The sequence below is a fragment of the Pollachius pollachius genome (assembly GCF_949987615.1).
Source record: "Pollachius pollachius genome assembly, chromosome: 5".
NCBI lineage: Eukaryota > Metazoa > Chordata > Actinopteri > Gadiformes > Gadidae > Pollachius > Pollachius pollachius.
The window spans coordinates 19,755,497-19,774,491 of NC_136938.1; the positions used below are offsets into that span (position 1 = coordinate 19,755,497).

Below are 18,995 nucleotides of genomic sequence, written 5' to 3' on the forward strand. Positions count from 1 at the left end.
CCTCTTCCCTGCTACTGTATTTAGTCTGTGTGCTTCCCTCCTCCTGTGCCAGTTTGTCTTAGTTCCTACATGCCTAGCGCCCCAGCATTATATCCCAGTGATCTATCAAATATCCTCTCAACCTCAACTCGACCCCTCCACTCTTCTTCCGCCTTACCTTTCCATACCTTTACCCTGATTATTACTGCCTACCCGTGATCCGAACCATTGCCTCCAGTAAAAACAACTCTTTCTGATTCTAATCATAATTCTAGTCATAATGAGTCGTGCTCTTGAGTCCAACACCTGTCTGCATCAGGGTTACACTCACAGTCTGAAGTTCAATGATAAGAAAGACTGGGTAGCAGCTGGACAGTGGCCTGAAGCTTGACAACACTTGAATTCCCTCTCTGGCTTTGAGACCCAAGGCCATGGGGGAGAACATCAAGGCTGGCCTGGCCTTACCGGCTGGATCATATGTTGTATTGGTCTGTAGGGAAATACAGTGCGACTCTGACAATGCATTGACTCTAGATCACCTGAGTGGAGAACTAACACTTCCCTAATGACTTCTGCCTTTGGGGCCATCTCCAAGGCTCAATTGATCGACATAGTTGGATATTTGCATATCCAACCGTGCCGGCTGGAACAAATGGACGTCGGTGAATGGTGGTCCTGATTGTGTCATCACTCTGAGCTGTCCAAACCCACGGGAAACCCCCAACATTCAGTATGCTGAACCCTGTGTACCAAAATGGGTTCCTCTTACCCATCACCCCCTCGATCAGTGCTTCCCGAGGGTACAACCTTTGCATTAGTGCCAAACCTGTGCCTGCTGGGTAATGGATCGCCAAGTACAGGCCCTCTTGCATTGTAATGCTGGTCATCATCTTCGTCTTCAACCGGCTGCCAATCACTCCTCTCATAGCACCAAGAAAAACAACAGTAACAATGTACAAGCTCCATCTACAGGGGCTCTTCATCATTATTGTCAAGCTAGGCAGACACCACATGTGGTTCCATTACCGTCCGTCTCTCTCTCACTCTCTCTCCCCCCTCCAGGATATATGGCCAGCAGAATGCAATTCCTTCCCAACTCATCCACGCCTGCCAATTCACAGGGCTTTCCGTGCCGATATTCACTCTATTCCTGCAAGCTGACTGCCAACCGTTCAACACCTTTCTGCAAATGTACACTCCGTGTTCCATTGGTCCAACCAACTTCAAGAAAATGAATTCAGTGGGGTTCCATTGCCTTTCCGAGATGTATGCAGGGCCTTCATATCAGACTTTAATGCCCCCACTCTCGAGTCAGACCATCAAGGGGTTGTTTTCTCAATTCATCACGTTCCAGCCTGTGGAGAACATTCAATCCCCACAGTCCCAGCAGCTATACCCAGATCGGGAAAAGGGACAGCAGTACCTGGTGAACTAATCCTGTGGAGAGCACAAACTCATTCAGGACTTTTGACACAGCAATCCCAACAGCTACCCCTCTCTTGTGTTGTGCAGCATGAGCCTGGTTTCATTTCCCCATTAGTTGCGCCTGATATGAGTCACCCAATTAATTGTGTTTGTTTGTTAAAGCTTCATTTGTAGTTAGGCATTGTTCAGCCATTGCTTTAGATTAATAAACAAACAAAACCATCACCGTAGATAACAAAGTGACCTTTCAATCGATATTGTCGAGATAAAAATGCAATTACAGATGTATGAGGAATTTTAAGCTTTGTGATTAATTTGTTTCTCCTTTTTTTAAGACAGTACTCTTTCATGTATATCTTGCTAATTCATTAGACCACAGTAATGCAATGACATTCTGACAGCTAACCCGGGAGAAACATCATCGTCGGCTCACTCCTGCTACGGGTTATTTCACGTGCCACTGTGCGAGTTTGATTGCTACATTGATAAAAGCAGTCGCCAGTGTCTGTGAAGTGTGTAGGCCTTCCTCTGGTGGTTGGCATGGAAACAATGGCGTGGTAATGGGGGGTGTGCTTCACCCCTATGCCCCAAACTACCTGCTTGGTAAAACAGCAGGATACATTCCGATGTATACTACTGTGATAAGACAATCCAATCCCCATTGCCTTATCCCTATCCAAATTAGCTTTGAGTTACCGCTGTAAATTAATCTAAATTAACGCACAAATGTAAATTAAATCCCAAATAATGATTGTGCAAAGTTGTTAAAAAAAGATCTGTTGCACATTTTTTATAGGACAATAAATGACGTAATTCGGTAGTGCTTGAAAAAGAAAACCCAGTTGAGTAGCCTACATAATATGAACATGCCTTTAGTGCCCCCCTGTGGTAATTCTGCAGAGATTATTGTGAATACCTCAGTAATAACATATTGCAAGATATATAGTATTTCTGCAATACCTGACTTGACTTGACTAAGTTAGTATTATTTTTACTGATGCCCAAGAAAATGGGCCTGGTCAGAACTGAGTCTGATGCAAAACAACAGAGAGAGTTCTACATATTGTATACACACCTAAACAACCTTTGCGATATATTACGTTTCGCTTTTATATTCACTAACTCCATCTAGTGGCAGAAAATATGCAACACATGAATGTCTCACAAAACAGGACACATCCAATTGACAAGATGTCACATTTACTTTTATTGTAAAGGTGATAATATTCAAAAATATTAATATGTTAAGAGGGAAAGAGTAAAGATAAGGAAGGGGGAAACATCTAGAAAACATCTACACATGACTTTGGTAAGAATCCGTCATTCTTATCAAAAAATTCACACAAAAAATAACAAACTCCTTTTAGAATGCTTTGAAACCATAATTTTTCCAACGTGATGCGTCTACATGTACGTCAAATAACTAGGTAAAAAGTCATGAGGGCCCTTTAGTCTCCTGGAAAGGAAGTTACTTTGAAGGCTTATAAAATACTGGAATGGCTGTGCTTTCTGTTTTGGAACATACACGACGGACAGAAGATTACCACAGGGTATAACAGTACTATCTTATTTAATTAACTTATATTTCATAATCAGCATTATTCAATGTTTATTTTACCACAACAAGTTTACAGTAATTTTGAAAAGGAATTGTGTGTGTGTGTGTGTGTGTGTGTGTGTGTGTGTGTGTGTGTGTGTGTGTGTGTGTGTGTGTGTGTGTGTGTGTGTGTGTGTGATAGAGCATGTTTAAATGTACAACAATAGAATCAGTATGGTTTGAATCCTGGTCTCACTGGATCATTTACTTTGCCTCTTCCTGTTATGGTTTTCAATTCATCTTTGTTGTCAATTCAAACCAACTGCAACAAACAATGAACCACTGTTTTCAAACATTTTTAGAAAATGCAACAGTTTCAAGTTCCACACTGGATTCAAACTCAATACTATTCAACAGTGTGCCATTTCAGCCTTAAATTGAGTGCATTGGATCACTGGGTGACACTGTGCCACACTCCTTTCCTTGCCCGGGCCTTTATTGTGTACCTCCATAGTTCCACCCCTCGTCCCCCCTTTCTGCGCTACTAACAGGGATGCACGTTGCACGCCCTCATCTCCTTCCTGTCCTTGCAACTGGGAAGCTGGGCGCTCCTAAACCTCCGCTTTGCCGTCATCAAGCGCTCCTCGATCCCATTGCCACACAGCTTGGTACAGTCCGTCCAACTGGACCACGGCCTCATTTTACATCCTGGGAACATACATTAAGGGGGGCAAAGAGGGGGAGTTAAACTGTTAGAAATGGTTTGGTATCCTAGTTCACGTTTTTTGATACTTCAGACAGTGGAGGAGAGTCCCTGAAAGCTCCACACCTGGGTGCTCTGTGGTGACCTCCTCGCGGCCTCCTCCCTGCTTGCTCCTTCTCTTCTCCCGCTGCTCCTTGCGTCTCTTCTTCTCTTCCGGGCTGCCCTGGCCACGGCTGCACTTCCTCACCTTGCACTTCTTCCTCTGGACGGTCTCGGGGCAGGGGTCCCCGCCGAACTGGGGCTCCAGCTTTACCACGCGGTTGCGGATCATGTGGCCCTTGCCGCAGGACTTGTTGCAGTCTGACCACTCAGTCCAGTCGGTCAACAGGCAGTCTGTGGCTGTGTGGTGGGGGAGGAAGGGGGAGGTGGATGGAGCACACTTATGGTTCTCCACCGGTGGGTCATTTTCAAGTGGGTCTCAGAGCCTATGGCAAACCATCTTTAGAAAGAAGCCCTTGATGTAACTAATTTTTTAACGATAATACATATTTCAAGGGCTTACTATTTTCGGGGAGTTTAGCCCCAATTGCTTAAGCTGTTTCTTTGCTCCCTTTTTTTAACAGTACATGTTTAAGAATTGCAATATTGGTAAATACATTTTTTTGTGATGATTTAATGACTATTGACACATTCGGGTCCAAAGTCTAGACCAGCCGAGGAACCACTGGATTAGAGGCTGGGTCCCCTTGCTTTCATTACTTTGTTGGTTTGAGATCGCGAGGCAAAGGGAGACGTCTTCTCCGCCCTAACAGGGGGGAACAGTTGTAAGAGAGAAATAGACAGCGATCGATCTCTCCCAAACTGCCCCTACTTAAAAACAGGCTGAGACGGTTGTAAGCTCAGAGTTTCTAGATAAACTCTAGCATCTAGATAGACTCTGTTGAATTTCTCTCTCGTGTATACAGTATTTGTATTTTATGCACAGGATGGGAATTGAATGACACCGCAGTTCACTGTGATCATCATGAATCCATCGCTCATTGTGATCATCAAGACACCACAGCTGATTGTGATCACTGTGATCATCAAGAATCCACAGCTGATTGTGATCACTGTGATCATCATGGCACCACAGCTGATTGTGACCACTGTGATCATCATGGCACCACAGCTGATTGTGATCACTGTGATCCTCATGATACCACAGCTGATTGTAATCACTGTGATCATCATGAATCCGCAGCTGATTGTGATCACTGTGATCATCATGGCACCACAGCTGATTGTGACCACTGTGATCATCATGAATCCACAGCTGATTGTTATCACTGTGATCATCATGGCACCACAGCTGATTGTGACCACTGTGATCATCATGGCACCACAGCCGATTGTGACCATCATGACACTGCAGCTCATTTTGATCATGACACCACATTTTATTGTGATCATCAATGCACCGCAGCTCATTGTGATCATTGTGATCATCATGACACCACAGCTGAATGTGATCATTGTGATCATCATGACATGACAGCTCATTGTGATCATCATGACACTACAGCTCATTGTGATCATCATGACACTACAGCTCATTGTGATCACCGTGATGATCATAACAGCGCAGCCCATTGTGATCATCATGCACACACATCACGCGCACGTTTTCATCAGCGTAACTTACGGCATTCGGGGAGCATGCACTTCTCCACCTGCTCCAGGTCCTCTGTGCACTCGCCCAGCTCCACGGGGGACTTAAGCGTGCGCTGCCGTGTCCGCAGGCCCTTCCCACATGTCACGCTGCAATCACTCCAGTCCGACCACGGAGTCAGCATGCAAGGGATGGTGTCTGCGCAGACAGCATCAGCCTCACTCAGTGTGCGTGTGGCGTGATGTGCGTGTGTGTGTGTGTGTGTGTGTGTGAATGTGTGTGAGTGTGTGTGAGTGTGTGTGAGTGTCTGTGTGTAAAAGTGTGTGGTGTGTGTGTGTCTGTATGTATGTGTGTGTGTACGTGTACGTGTGCCTGTGCGTTTGGCGTGTGTGCATGTGTGTGTGTGCATGATAATGTAAGACCAGCCTCATAGACATTATCCTAATCAATCTTACGATAAGATCAGATGGGAAAGATCACGGGAGAGCGAGAACCCAGTCCCCGGCTGCCTGAAATTATGCAGTCCAGATTCTGATAGTATGAGAATTTGCAGGGGTCAGCACAAAGCGAAGGCTGAGCCTCGTCCATGTGGGGAATCACCTTCTAGATCCTGGTACCACGAGACTAATGTGAGCCCGGCCCATGTGGTGAACCACCTTCTAGATCCTGGTATCACGAGACTAATGTGATATGAAAAAGGTCTAAATTTAGTCATTTAGAAGAAGCTTTAATAATAGGAATTCACTGTTGTTTATAAATGTAATTTGTAACACTTTACAATAAGGGTACATTCATGATCCTTTAGTTAACATGACTTAACGCCATAATAAGCATTAACAAACAGTTAATTAAGAATCAAAATATCATGTGAGAATAGTGTTCATGGTGTTGTATGTGACTATGGTTCTCTGTGTACAGCCTGCTCGTAACTAATTGCCCAAAGTGGAATTAATAAAGTTGTGTTGAATTGGATGTCAACTAAGGTTATGAAGTTATGGTGTTCATTTTATACATTATTTAATAGGGTTAGGGTTAGGTTTAACCCCCTTACCTTTATCCCATCCCAAACTTCAAGGTAACGCTAATGCTATATAATAATGCTTATTACTGCATTAACTAATGTTAAAGATGAGATATTATACCACCAGGTGTGCTGTAAACTAAAACGGCTTATAGCGGCTAATCACACTCACACCTGGTGGTATAATGTCACCTAATGAATGGTTAATTAATGTACCCTTATTGTAAAGTGCTACCATGAAATGAAAGAGCAGGTAGGGGTCAAGGCGTCTTACTCTACACTAGGTAGACCTCGAACCAGAAGATCATTTTATCCGGTTGGGGGACCAACTAACCTCCCCACTAGAGCCACCTATTCGGCTAACTGGCTAGAGTTAGGTGAGCGAGGTTTCATCAGAGTGATGGAGGGGATGTGGGAGTGGCTGGTGACGATGTCATCACTCACGGCATTCTGGCATCATGCACTTCTCCACCTCCAGCACCTCCGCGCTGCAGATAGATCCATCAGCAGGGGGCATTTTCACCATGCGCTCCCTCCTCTTCATCCCCAGGCCACATGTAGCGCTGCAGGCGTCCCATTCGCCCCACTCGGTAACCAGGCAACTGCTGGGGCCTGGAAGGAGGGGGGTTAGGGGGGGTAAGAAGGACTGTTAGCTGGAAGTCATGCTCGGTTTTAGATATTTATGTACGGCTCATTTAGAGTAGGAGGTTACTATATTATAAGGATTCCAAACCAGGTAATCAAGTAGTGGCTGTTTGCATTACTGAAATGCTATTTCAGCATTCAACTGTTTCCATTTATTTTAGTAATTCATTTTACCCCCTTGTTTTCTTATCTAGTTGTGTTCTGTACTGTTAATGACTATATAGCATTTATTCATTAAGAATTATAGATACGTCATGAATGAGTATGTGTATTGTATCTTGTTTTAGGATGCCTACAGGTTTGACTGCAGACATTGGGGTTTGAACCCAGATCCTTTTGCCTCAGAGCCAAACAACCTAACCACTCTACATACCATGATCCCTACTAAAGCGCTGTAATCAGCTGTTAAAAACACACACACTCAGCACTCTATATACCTTGGTTCCTAATAAAACCAGTTATTAAATCATAAATAAATTAATTAAATAAATAAATTATCAAACACCGTCACCACTTTTTATACCTGGCCCTTACTAATGGTGTGCTAAATCCTGAATCCTCGGACGCCAGCCTTCCAAGTTGCACGTTTGACGTCACTTCCGGTCTCGGAGCATTCATAGCGTTCCTGTTCGTCTTTGTGATTGTGGCATGAAATTAGCTAGTGGATGTTTATTGTTAGCTACATTAGCCTCTTTAGCAAACCAGCCTGAAAACAAACACACTTTACATTATATTGCCCGCACAGCAAGACCCTGCAATGTATAAATTGGTGACCGGAATAAAGTAGCATTGTAATCAAGTGTGTAAGAGCATTTAAAATCAACATTAAAATGACCTACGTGGTACAAATACAAAAAAAAAAATCTCTTCACGGGCGCAACCATTTTGTTGAGAGCGTCATCACTGGTCTCGGTCTACTCTCAGACTTTCGAAAGATGAAGACAAAAAGGGGTTGTGCCTTCGAGAAATGCCGCAAGAAAGCTGGGCGATCTTCAACTTTCGACTCGGAAGTCTGGCGTTCGAGGATTCAGGAACACACCATAAAGCCACTGTAATCAGCTGTTAAAGTCAAACACCATCACCACACTTTATACCTGGCCCTTACTAAAACCACTGTAATCAGCTGTTAAAATCAAACACCCTCACCACTCTATATTCACAGGCCCCTACTAAAAACTGTAGACCCGATTATCATTGAATAAAATAAAGAGTTTTGGCAGATAATCAGGGGGGGGGGGGGGTTAAAGATGGCGGAACTCACTGCATTCTGGGTTGACAACACAGCTGTCGGTCTCCTCCGTGGGCATGGAGCAGGCAGAGCCGTTGTCGGGGAACTGCTTGACGTAGCGCTCCCGGGAACGCACGCCCTGACCACAGGAGACACTGCACGGGGACCAGGTGATCCACTCAGACATCATGCAGGTGGACGCGTCTGCTGGAGAAGGACACATCCAGGGGTGTCAGTATTTTTTTGAGAAAATACATAGATATACATTAAAACAAGGGCTAGAATAAATTGCCAACCCAAAATGATGATAGTTGTGTGATGTCTGACAAACTGGGACCCAGAAAACTCATCCATACATCAATCTCATTGCTCACTGCTGACATAAATAGTTAACCTGTTAACCATTTTTTAGTTTGCGTTGTTTCGGGTGTTAACAGTATCATTGTTTAGTTAGTTTAGTTAGTTTAGTAGTTGTCAATGATAGATTTCCATCTTACCTTAAATAGACGGACATACAAATTATTTATAGAGTTTTGTAAAGGGCAACGAATGATGTAAAGTTACAGTGAGACCTTTCCCTGTCTCATGCATTTATAAGGATTATTGATCATTGCCACTGCTGAACATTGTATATGCTTCATGCAACAACATCCACAACATAACTGCCAGTCACATGACATTTCTACACAGAGATATAGTAAGTAAGGAATATTGTTTGGTACTGAATTCATGAGGGATTCTGTGCATGGACCATAATAAAATGTTAAGTTTGATTGTTTCAAACTGCCATGCCAGTAGCTTTAGACGTGCTTGATATACAAATGAGCAATGGGTGCTTTCTGTTTTCCTGACACCAACATTCATTTTGAAAAGAGTTCTGACCTTTAAGAGTGTCAGCTAATTAATCAAAACATTAACTCTGAAATGCTAACAAATGCAACAACCACTCAAACAGAGAATAGAGAATCTGCTGTTAAAATCAGAAAATATCAGCGCATGCTCGTGCAAACCAGAAAATAAAGACTTTGGCCCTGCTTACACAATAAACGTATCTATAGATCCCACGACCCTTTTGGTTTCTAGCTTGTTTAACCAGATCAAATAAAAAATCTATTCACACCAAGGGCAATCCATCCATCAACAGCGACAGTGATAATTATCCTTGACATTGTCATAGAAAAAAATTGCCTTGACGATGTTATGTCATTACAAAAGACATGAACATGATTGTTATGAACATGATTGACAACTCCCAGATCACCCCCCCCCCCCCCGGGCCCTCACCCTCATCGCTGCAGCCCGGCCCCATGCAGGGCTCAAAGTCCTGGGTGTGTGGGCAGGGCACGCTGAGGTCCAGCTGGGCCTTCAGCATTCTCTGCCTCATCCGCTTGCCCTTCTCACAGGTGGCCGAGCTGCATGCCGACCACGGGGACCAGTTAGAGTAGATGCAGGTCTCCGGGGTGTCGTCTGCCGGGGCGGACGAGGTTTAGAGATATGAGCGAGAGAGGGAGAGGGAGAGGAGGGAGAGAGCGAGAGACAGAGAGAGGGATTCATTTTTGTTGTCAAACACGATTGTCCTAAAGTTTAAGAAAAAAGATAGAGAGCGAGAGATTGATGTTTGAACATTGCTATTGTCAAATATGAAGTTTGGAGGGTTTCAGAAAACAGAGCGTGAGAGAAAGAGAGATAGAGAGTGAAAGAGATGAAGTATTGTGCGTGGCTGTTAGAAACTACGGTTATTGTAGGGCTTAAGAAAAAAAAAACTGAGCGAGAATGAATCAGCCGGAGATGAAAGGATAAGGGTCTGGAGTGACTGGGGGGGTGGATGAATAGAGTGAGAGTGGAAGAGGGCTGAGGAAGGACCAGTGATTCAGACCTTCTTCTTTCTCCTCCTGGGCAATATCTGCCACAATGTCGTCCACATTATCTGGTACAATGTTGCACTGCTCGCCCTGGAGAAACACACACACACACAGCCTGATGTTGCAAATCTACACCACTCACTTAGCTCTTGAGAGAGAGAGAGAGAGAGAGAGACAGACAGACAGACAGACAGACAGACAGACAGACAGACAGACAGACAGACAGACAGACAGAGAAAGAGAGACAGAGAGAGAGAGAATCAGGTAAAATCTTTAATTTATATCTATAGAAACAACTCAGCAATATGTATTCTATTTCATCCCTGATGAGCTGTAGCTGCATGTACAAAACCTCAACCTCCTTCAAATAACCGATATTACTACAGTAGACCATATTAAAGCACAGCCTGTGCAGCATAATAGTCATTCTTTGTTCCCTACAAATAAAGCAGCACTTTCCTTCCTGTTATGTTTCCCTGAAACTCGGAAATAGCCATTCATAACGGTTCCTATGTGTGTATACTATATTTATACTCAGTGGGGGAATGGAAATGTGTTTGCGTTCTGCTCCTCTGGGCAATCCCTGGAGGAAGGAAGACCGAAGCTGAGAGAGAGGCTGAGGAGCAGGAGGAACAGCTGCTATGCATCCACTCGCTATCTTAGAGCAGCAGCGTGTCTGTAATTACTGTCTTGGGTGGGCTTTTATTCAATCCATTGATTTGGTGTAAGTGCAGCCATTACCGCAGTATGGGACGGACGGACTACTTTACCGTTGAGTCCCAGCTCCTCCGCTACAGCCCGTGTATCCATCCACCATACCTCCTCTAGAGGGGGCACAACTGTCAGCAATCTATGTGTCAATCGATCCGACGGGAAGGGAGAGATTACAACGGGCATCGGAGATGAGGTCCGGTGGGTGCTGTCTGTTTACGCTCGCTTTGAAGCGTTCAACGGCCGGCCATATAGCAATTCCAGTTCGGCAGGGCTGTTAATCTACTTTTGACAACACAGCGCGGTAATAAGGAGGGGTGAGGGTGCAGGCCGGGGTGGGGGGCAACGGGAGGGCCAACGGAGCACAGTTAAGAGTTCACCGGTTGAAGATAGACGTGCCCAGGTGCTTCAGGGCTTGTAGAGGGAGGAAAAAAAAAAACTATATTCAAAAACACACACACAGCCACTCCAACAAAGGAGACGAGGGAGATAAGAGCCGTGTGGGAGGGAGAGCAGATAGTGGGAGGGAGAATTCACCGCTGCCGTGGCCCGGCAGTGGAGGGAAGAGAGAGAGAGAGCAACATCTAAGAGACGCGCTGTGTAATGGCGCCCCTCTTCCATTTTAAGGAGGAAGAGGCAGGTGGAGGAGAAGGAGGCAGATAGAGTGGCTGAGGGCAAAGTCTTACCGTGTTTTTTGAATAACAAAGTGGGAAGGTATTTGAAAGCCCTGCTGTTTTGTGCTGCACTTAATGTTGTTATAGCGGGGGGGGGGGGGATTGCACTTTGGGCGACATGTCACGGCCTCGGACCAGATAGTGTCTCCCTGCGCTCCCCTCATCCGTCTTCTTACCTTTCCCTCTTTGTGTGTTTCTCGGCTACAATAACTCTCTGAGCCATTTTAGATAGAAGATCCCCCCCCCCCCCCCCCCAGCCTTGTCCTCACCCCTTTTTAATGACGTGGATACTCGGCTCCGCACTATAATATCCCTGACAAATTATCCAAAATTCCAAAAACATCTAGGGCTAGGACTTAGGATTGTCACGATAGGCTATTCATTTAACAACCACTTTTTTCAGTCTATAGAATGTAATAAATCACCGCAAATGCCATTGCATTGTTACCACAGTCCAAAATGATGTCTTAAATGTTCTTACTTTATATGAAAAGCACCCAAGAAAAACTAAACTATTCATTTTGTAAGGATCCAACAAATGTTTGTAAGTTCTACTCAATGAATAAATTGATCATATCTAAACCTAATAATTGATTATTGAAATGAGTTTCGATTCATCTTCAGTCGATCGACTAATCGACGAAACCGACCAATCAAACGCAGCCCTACATACAGTACATCGGAGATCTTTTCTGCTCCTTCAAACAACACATTGTGTGGTTTCCATTCAGAGCGAGCTCCGCGGCCCTCACTCCGCTTGTTTAATGCTTCGGCGTTCAGAGCCGTAACTCAGCGCTGGGAACTCCAGAGTGATGGGAACATGAACAGCGGCCGGGACGTGAGGGGAACACACAGAGGAGGCGTGGAGGCGGGCAGACCTTCCTGGCGATGCGCTCCACCACCACGCGGGCCACGGGAGTGATGGCTCCGCCCTCGGGGTCGTAGAAGGGGCTCTGCGGATGGTCCAGGCTGGTCAGAGGACGGATCTTCTCCGGGGCCTGGGTGAGCTTGTTAGGGGACTGGAGACGAGAGGGAGAGAAGGGAACCAAAATAAGAAAAATATAAAGAGCATAGAAGGCACACACCATCAACCAACCACCTCCTTATGCGTTTGATGTCAACAACAAACGACTTTCCCCGGAAAAATGATACGTGTACGATTTTCAAAAAAAAAAAAAAAAGTTCAAGCCAAAGTCGTACAAAAAAAGCAACACAAAAGGACAAAGTAACACAAAGGACGAGGCACAAAGTCAGGGAACGGGGGCTGCTTTGATGTGGAGAGTGCTGGGCGAGCAGGGACGGTTTGTGGTGGGTGGGCAGGTCGCCTCTATTAGTCAACAGCAAAGGTCTTCCAGTGGGAGGGGGCTGATAGAGGCTCCACAGCCAGGGGCCGTCTGGAGGACACCGGCACAAGCCATCCATTCAACCTCCTGCTGAGACCCACGCAGCTAGCCTCTGTGTTTATTTCTGTGGTTAAGTGTATGTGTGTGTGTGTGTGTGTGTGTGTGTGTGTGTGTGTGTGTGTGTGTGTGTGTGTGTGTGTGTGTGTGTGTGTGTGTGTGTGTGTGTGTGTGCGTGCGTGCGTGCGTGTGTGTGCGTGCGTGTGCGTGTGTGCGTGTGTGTGTGTGTGCGTGCTTAGGGATGTGTATGTGTGTGTGTGCTCAGGGACCTGTGTGTGTGTTTCTGTGTGTGTTTCGATGTGTGTGTGTGTGTGCGCATGGGTATGTGTGTGTGTGCGCATGTGTATGTGTGTGCATATGTGTGTACAGATGTTCATTTGTGTATGGTTGCGTGTGTTTGTGTTCCTGTGTGGGTTGGTGTGTTTAGATGGGTTTGTGTGTATGTGTGTGTGAGTGTGTGTGTGCGCACATGTGTAGGGGTGTGCATCTGTGTGTATAGATGTTAATTTGTGTATAGTTGCGTGCGTTTGTGTCCCTGAGTGGGTTTGCGTGTTGGTTTGTGTGTGTGTGTGTTTGACATAAATTAGGGCCAGCCAAAACAAGCAAGGACGCATAATAGGGTTTATCTGTCATTCCCTGGGGATCAGCCAACGGTTCCTCCGGCTGCAGTGATATGATTTAAAATCACACACACACACACACACACACACACACACACACAGACACAACCTCATTCAGTACTGCTGGCCGGAGGCTTTTTTTCGAAGACAGAAGTCCTCAGCTGGAGGTAAGGGGAGGGTTAGGGGTGAGGCGAGAGAGGGGAGAGGTGAGAGAAGGGGTGAGGTACTGTGTGAGCGCCTGTGCTTGTCCACACAGCCAGGGACACGGTGAGGTGTGTACAGTGGGGTGTGTGCTTCGTGCTTAAGAGGGAGGGCGGCGACAGGGACAGGGGTGAGGGTTAAGGGGGGAGGCGTTGGTGTTGGGTTCGGGGGGGGGGGGGGGGGGGGGGTCGTGGGTGTAATGAGAAGGTCAACGCGGCCGGAGCAGAGAGCGATGGGCGGTTGCAGAGGACGGGAGGGTGATAGATAACTGGTGCCGGGGCCGGGTGTGAATGCGCCGTCTGTACCGCACATAGAATACTGGTATCTGCAAATGTCATCCGTCCCTCTGAGGCATTAGTGGCAGGGGCACACGCAATCACACACACGCACACACACACAGATACACACCGACAGGACACACGTAGACGCACACACACACAGACAGAACACATAGACACACACACACAGACAGAAACAGGCACACGCACAGACCCACGCACATAGACACAGAGACAAACACATAGACACACACACACAGACACACACACACACACACACACACACAGACAGAACATATAGAGACACACACACAGAAACAGGCACACATTCAGACACACACACACACACACACACACACACACACACACACACACACACACAGACAAACACACACACACGCACGCACGCGCGCGCGTTCTCACATGAGGTGAGTTTTGATCTAATCCGACACCATCTATTACAATTAACATGACATCTTTATTCGTTACGGTTCAGCAAACAGCCAATGACAAGCCTCGCTTATGCAAAGCAGAAAAAGAAACATGCCACGCACGGGAGACACTGCCGACTGCCTGGGCAGGACGTCAACGCTCCGTGAAAGGGGACGCCCACCTCGTAGCTGACCCCACTGTCGGTGCCCGCGTCCCAGGGGATGAGGTCCTGGACCACCCTCTGGACCCAGCCACACTCCTTGGTGCAGAGGTCCTCGGCGGACAGGCCCACGTTCCAGTCCGGGCTGGGTCCCATCATGGTGAGGAAGGACATGAGGTGGCGCGTCCGGTCCACCGAGAACTCTGCCGACGGCGCCGCCCTCCTTGGGGGACAGGAAGGGGAGGAGCTGTGGCTGACAGATATAACGGCTGGGAGAGCTGCTGCAGCATCGCTATTGTGGCGGTGTCTAGCGCAGTCTACGAGTTTGTCACGTGGCTTTGAGGAATACTCAATTCTGATTGGTCCTTTGCGGCGTTGCGGCGCCGTGTCTTATTTCTGACTGCTGCTTTGGGTGAGGGATCGCTGCTATGGATGCTATGGTCCAAACCGTAGGACCGCCCAAAACATTGGATTGGAAGCAATAAGACATTTTAAAACTGTGTAAAATGCAGGATAATTACCAGCAAGCCGGTCATTATTTCTAAATAAATCCAGACAGAGTGATGCAGGACCCCGACACAACTTATTGTATTCTGTAGTGGAATAATATTGGCTAACTCTGAATGTTTAAATGTTATTCCACTGAGAAATAGACTTGTTTACCGAGTTAGGGACCAATGAAGTACTGTGAAGATTATCAATAATGATGAACAATAATCATTCTGAGCCGATGGTTTGCTATTTTAACTAATTCAATTCATCGAGACAATAATCTTAAATGGCTCTTTATCACTTCAGACCAACACAAATTTATCATATACATATTTGTAAAATTGTAAAATAACACAGGCATTATATAACAGCAATTCTGGCATCAAAAAGTCTAAAGTTATATTCAGTTTCTTTTCATATTTTATATTATATGCTCCATTATAAATGGTCATTAAAAGTGTTTTTATAGAGCATTTTACTGTGTGTACGGGTGTAGACTCGATGACATCCGCTCTGACATTGAACCATAGCCCCTCTGTGTTTTGGCTCATCGTTTTATGGCGCAGCTCCCCAAAATATCCCATGCCTAGAGCCCCACAACACACACACACACACACGCACACACACACACACACACACACCCATACACACACAAACACCCCTATACACAGACGCACACAGATGCCCACGCACACGCTCCGACATATTGAAACAAAAGTACTGCGAAAGCAGCCAATCGGCAGACAGCAGGCCCGTAAAGCTTATTAATAGCAGCGCACTTGTCATCAAAAAGCCCTTATGTCATGCTGCTGACAAGCACCTCATCGTCTAGCTAAGTTGTTGGGCGGGATTGATGTTGCTAATCAAACAGGGATACCAAAGGAAAGCACAACACACTCGTCTTGTTATACCCAGCCCAACATGGGGAAGCGGGTAGACGGGGGGGCAAACAAGGTTATGTATGCAAGTGACTGTGTGTGTGTTTGGGTGTGTGTTTGTGTGTGTGTGTGTGTGTGTGTGTGTGTGTGTGTGTGTGTGTGTGTGTGTGTGTGTGTGCATGTGTTTCTGTGTGTGTGCATGTGTTTCTGTGTGTGTGAGTGTGCGTGTGTGTGTGTTTCTGTGTGTGTGAGTGTGCGCGTGTGTGTGTGCGTGCGTGCGTGCGTGTGTGTGTGAAAGGTGGGCATGTATGTGGTGTGTGTGTCTGTGTGTGTGGAGCTCTATGTGAAAGGTGTGGATCTATATGGTGTGTGTGTGTGTGTTTGTGTGTGTGTGTGTGTAGCTTTGTGGATGTGGAGCGTGATTGTGTGTATGTGTGTACGTTTGGCTGTGTTTATGTGTGTGTTTGTGGGTGTGTATGCGTGGATTGGACCGTGTGTGAGGGGGGGATGTGATGCCTCAGTCGATATAGGTGTCATAAGGAGCCAGCACCCAGAATGACACAGGGCCACACAACAGAAAGAATATGAGCCGAGGAAGACAAACCAGAGGGCAGATTGACAGGCTGCCAAATGGTTGGAGGAAAGATTGGGAGTCAGGTCTTCATTAGGGCCATGTGTGGAAAGATCCCACAATTCAAGAACGTTTATCGTTTACGCATGTCGCCCTCATCTGGCAAATAGCCTACATGTAAATGAGTTGCAGGGAGATATTTCCTCCATTCTGCCGCATGCTACACCAGCATCTATGGAAGATAACACCAACAAGTTCCTCAACCGTCTGTCTCTCTGTCTGTCCCTCTCTCTCTCTGTTGCTATCTATAGATTTCTCTGTCTCTCTCCATTGCTCTATGTCTCTCCGTATTTCGCTGTCTGTCAGTCTCTCTGTCTCTGTCTCTCTCTCTTCTGTTTATGTTTTCGCTCTCTATGTCTCTGTCTCTACCTGTCTCTCTCTCTCCCTGTACCTTCTCTCTCTCTATGTATATCCCTCTGTTTCTATGTATCTGTCTCTCTACCTTCCTCTCCCTGTCTCTCTGCATTTCTCTCTCTGTGTGACTCTTTCGCTGTATATCTCTGTCTATTTTTCTCTGTCTGTCTGTCGGTTGGTCTTTCTGCCTTTCTATCACTCTCTGTCTCTCTTTCACACACACTTTCACACAGTTTCACTCTCTCTGACAAGCTGGCCTGCTGAGTCTTACAGGCACAGAGGAACTGTTTTCCTGCTATGCTCAAAGTATTTTTCCACTTTTTTCCCTTCCTTCTGTAGTTTAGTCTTCGGTGTAACAGCTCTCTGGAGGGTCATTGCTGGGGACGACCTCTTCTAATGTGTGTGATAGAGGTTGTCACATCTCTGACTCTGCCCTGAAGGCATCAGCCTCTGCCTGGTCAGACTTCCCATCTTATGCCTTTTGTTTTCACCCTATCCTCTTAAGGCCATTTGATCCAGAGGACCACAATGTTAATATGCTCTTGTCCTTTATTGTGTTTGATCCCTTTGATAATTGCCAATAAAGAATCACAATTAATTCAATCAATCAACAATCCAGAAATGTGTTTTTAATGAGGGTTCAAAAGGGCTGCTAGACTTCCTTAAATAGATGTGTCATTTTATTTTTACACCATCTCAGACTTGAATGCGTAAATCTGTCTGTTGTCATGTTGTTAAATGAAAAGGTTTTAAATAGCTCCTACCGTCAACCATTTGCTATCTATTCTGAGCCCAGTCCATCTGGATTCATGTTTTAGTTTCTTTATGTAAAAAATAATAGTTCCACACATAAGTCTAGTGGGTGTAAGTCCTTCAGAGTACCAACTATAGCATGAGTATGGTATATTTCCCATTCCAGCTGGGTCCAGATAAACAGGTCGAAGGATGTTATTTTAGAGTTATATATTTTTATTTTTCTATAATGAGAGCATTTGGAGCCGTACCTTATTAAGCGTGTGTGTGTGTGTGTGTGTGTGTGTGTGTGTGTGTGTAACTTCTTATACTTACACACTTAATGGTTGCCAAGCTGGCCACTGAGCCTTCATCTTGATGACAGTAAGGACCTCATCACCCTGGTAGAGAGACATAGAAAGATGGATAGGGAGAGAGGAAATAACAATGTCATCCCACATCTCTGACAATCAACTCAAGCTTTAAAAGCAACAAACGAATGAAGACATTCTACTCCTTTCACAGTCTGCTATTCACTCTCTCACACACACACACACACATGCACACACACACACACACACAAACACACACCTACACCCACACAAACTTACACACAGACACACACAAAGTCACAAGGTTCTCCTTTACGTTCTCTAAATACAACATGTTATTAAGCTAAACAAAGGAGAAAGCCGCTGCTTTTCAGCCATTAGCAGTAAGAGATAAATAAAACTTTAATTAACCGTACACACACAGGATGGTTTACAGCCATGTTCATTGCGTACAGAATACATAACATTTGGCAATATGTTGGTCAATAGAAGTTGAAATGGGCACGATACATGTAATTATGCGTGTAGCTTTTTTCTTAATATTACAGAAAATTAAAGAATAGTACAATTATAGTATTGTGTATGACATGTTATGTTCGTTTGGTTTGTTCAAAATGATATAAAACACCAAAAACCACCTGAACCTGAAGTAGCCCGTCTCTGACATGGACATTGGCTACCCCTGCTCCCTGTACTATTATTAACATTGACGAGAGGGGAAATGACAACACTTGGTGCTAATAAACAGTAATTGCCGTGTTTCAGGTGTACAACTCCGTGCCGGCTTTGCACATTCATTTAAGTACCAGTATGTAGCTCATCTTTTACAAAGCTTCTGGTGGCAATTCTGTTGAAACCTAAAATATCATTAGCTCAGGGATGGTACAATGTAATAACATAACATGTGTTTTGGCTTTGGCTAATGAGAACATCTTTGGAAATAAAGGCTAGCCTAGCACCTTGGAGCACAGGAAGACATTATCACTTATTACGAATTATATAAGAGGCGAAACAAGATAAGCCATATTGAATGTGACAAGTCTTTTTTC

General features: G+C 45.4%; 1 protein-coding gene across 1 annotated transcript in view; it reads right to left on the bottom strand.

Moving 5' to 3' along the window:
• Positions 1-3,485: 3,485 nt before the first annotated feature.
• Positions 3,486-18,995, bottom strand: part of LOC307076253 (spondin-1-like) — a gene marked incomplete at both ends in the record, with an annotated part of 48,255 nt that continues 32,745 nt past the window's right edge. Inside the window, 10 exons of the mRNA XM_079737186.1 lie at positions 3,486-3,649; positions 3,771-4,043; positions 5,329-5,493; positions 6,761-6,928; positions 8,223-8,396; positions 9,474-9,656; positions 10,066-10,141; positions 12,315-12,455; positions 14,549-14,750; positions 17,951-18,015. Of these exons, the coding sequence (XP_079593312.1) occupies positions 3,486-3,649; positions 3,771-4,043; positions 5,329-5,493; positions 6,761-6,928; positions 8,223-8,396; positions 9,474-9,656; positions 10,066-10,141; positions 12,315-12,455; positions 14,549-14,750; positions 17,951-18,015 (1,611 nt within the window). The remainder of the gene's footprint in view (positions 3,650-3,770; positions 4,044-5,328; positions 5,494-6,760; positions 6,929-8,222; positions 8,397-9,473; positions 9,657-10,065; positions 10,142-12,314; positions 12,456-14,548; positions 14,751-17,950; positions 18,016-18,995) is intronic.